The sequence below is a fragment of the Ailuropoda melanoleuca genome, chromosome 8, assembly GCF_002007445.2.
Source record: "Ailuropoda melanoleuca isolate Jingjing chromosome 8, ASM200744v2, whole genome shotgun sequence".
In the NCBI taxonomy this organism is placed as follows: Eukaryota; Metazoa; Chordata; class Mammalia; order Carnivora; family Ursidae; genus Ailuropoda; species Ailuropoda melanoleuca.
In genome coordinates this window covers 119,259,178-119,260,828 of record NC_048225.1, presented here as the reverse complement: position 1 = coordinate 119,260,828, position 1,651 = coordinate 119,259,178, and the positions used below count along the sequence as shown (strand labels likewise).

The 1,651-nt window shown below is 43.3% G+C and overlaps 1 protein-coding gene across 1 annotated transcript in view; it reads left to right on the top strand.

The window, feature by feature from the left end:
* The window catches only part of HHIPL2 (HHIP like 2), a 25,601-nt gene that overhangs the window by 11,324 nt on the left and 12,626 nt on the right, over positions 1-1,651 (top strand). The window contains exon 5 of the mRNA XM_002914189.4: positions 1,048-1,174. Within this exon, the coding sequence (XP_002914235.2) occupies positions 1,048-1,174 (127 nt within the window). The remainder of the gene's footprint in view (positions 1-1,047; positions 1,175-1,651) is intronic.

Genomic DNA, 1,651 nt, shown 5'->3' with positions numbered 1-1,651 from the left:
TATTTATTTATTTGACAGAGATAGAGACAGCCAGCGAGAGAGGGAACACAAGCAGGGGGAGTGGGAGAGGAAGAAGCAGGCTCATAGCAGAGGAGCCTGATGTGGGGCTCGATCCCATAACGCTGGGATCACGCCCTGAGCCGAAGGCAGACGCTTAACCACTGTGCCACCCAGGCGCCCCCCCCACATGATTTTTAGGCATGCAGTTTTGAGAACCACTAGCAGAGGAAATGGTGACTAAAGGTTTCTAATTTATTTCCAATTGGAACTGCCCACTGAAAGGACATTCCATATACAGTCAGGTGGTACATTCCATATACAGTCCCTAAATATCAGTTATCAAGATGTGCTTTTCAGATGTATTTTATCAGCAGTGCTTAATCTCTTTGATTGGTCCCCTAAGTTACAAAGGAGTCTTAGAGACCCTCGTTAGTTTTTCAAATCCTTAAACCTGAGTATCTGCCATGTCAGCCTAGGGGATACATTTAGGTGTATGGATTCCCAGGTCATTGCCTCATAGGTGGGGGAATTTTTGGCTTCCTTTCTGCTTGCAGAGACCAGTCAAATGGGAAGCTCACCAATATTGTAGCTGATCTGTTGAGAAAAATAAATGTGATTCTCTTGGCTGGCTGCCCTACCAAAGACCAAGAGATAAAGCGTCCTCCACTCAATTAGGCAACTACATTTGAAAGTCCCCATCTTCCTGCTTGAAGCTCTCTAAATTTTTTTTTTTTTTTTAAGAGAGAGGAAGTGTAGGGACGCCTGGGTGGCTCAGTTGTTAAGCATCTGCCTTCGGCTCAGGGCGTGATCCCGGGGTCCTGGGATTGAGCCCCGCATCAGGCTCCTCTGTTGGGAGCCTGCTTCTTCCTCTCCCACTCCCCCTGCTTGTATTCCCTCTCTAGCTGGCTGTCTCTATCTCTGTCAGATGAATAAATAAAATCTTAAAAAAATTAAAAAAGACAAAAGTCAGATGCTTAATCAGCTGAGCCACTCGGCGACCTGGACGTCTCAGTTTTTGGCTATGACAGTCTCTTTGTTCCTGGACAGGTGACATTCTGCCAATCTATGCTTATGGCCATGCAGTGGGGAAGTCAGTCATTGGAGGATATGTCTACCGTGGATGTGAATTCCCAAATCTCAATGGCCTCTACATCTTTGGGGACTTCGTGAGTGGGTAAGAAGCGATTGATGGCTCCTTTCATATTTTTTTAGTTCAACATTTTCATTGAGATATAAATTGCATGTGGTGAGATGCAATCTGTAAGAGCACAGGTGGATAAAGTTTACAGTAGATACACTTGTTGCTATGTCAAGGTGCAGAACATTTCCATCACTCTGGAAGGTTCCTTTTTGCCTATATCCTGTCAATACCACCCCTTTCTCTCTCACACTCACACATACGCACACCAGCCAGAGGTAGCCACTCCCATCACACATTAATTTTGCTTCTGTAACTTAATATAAATGGAATCATATGTATGTATTCTTTTTTGATATATGTATGGCTTCTTTCATTCAATAATGTCAGTGAAATTCATCACTGTTGTCACATGTTTGGGTAGTTTTTCTCTTTTATTGCTTTGTAATATTCCGTTGTATGGATATACCACAAAATCTTCATGTATTCTGTTTTGGCTGTTTCCAGTTTTTT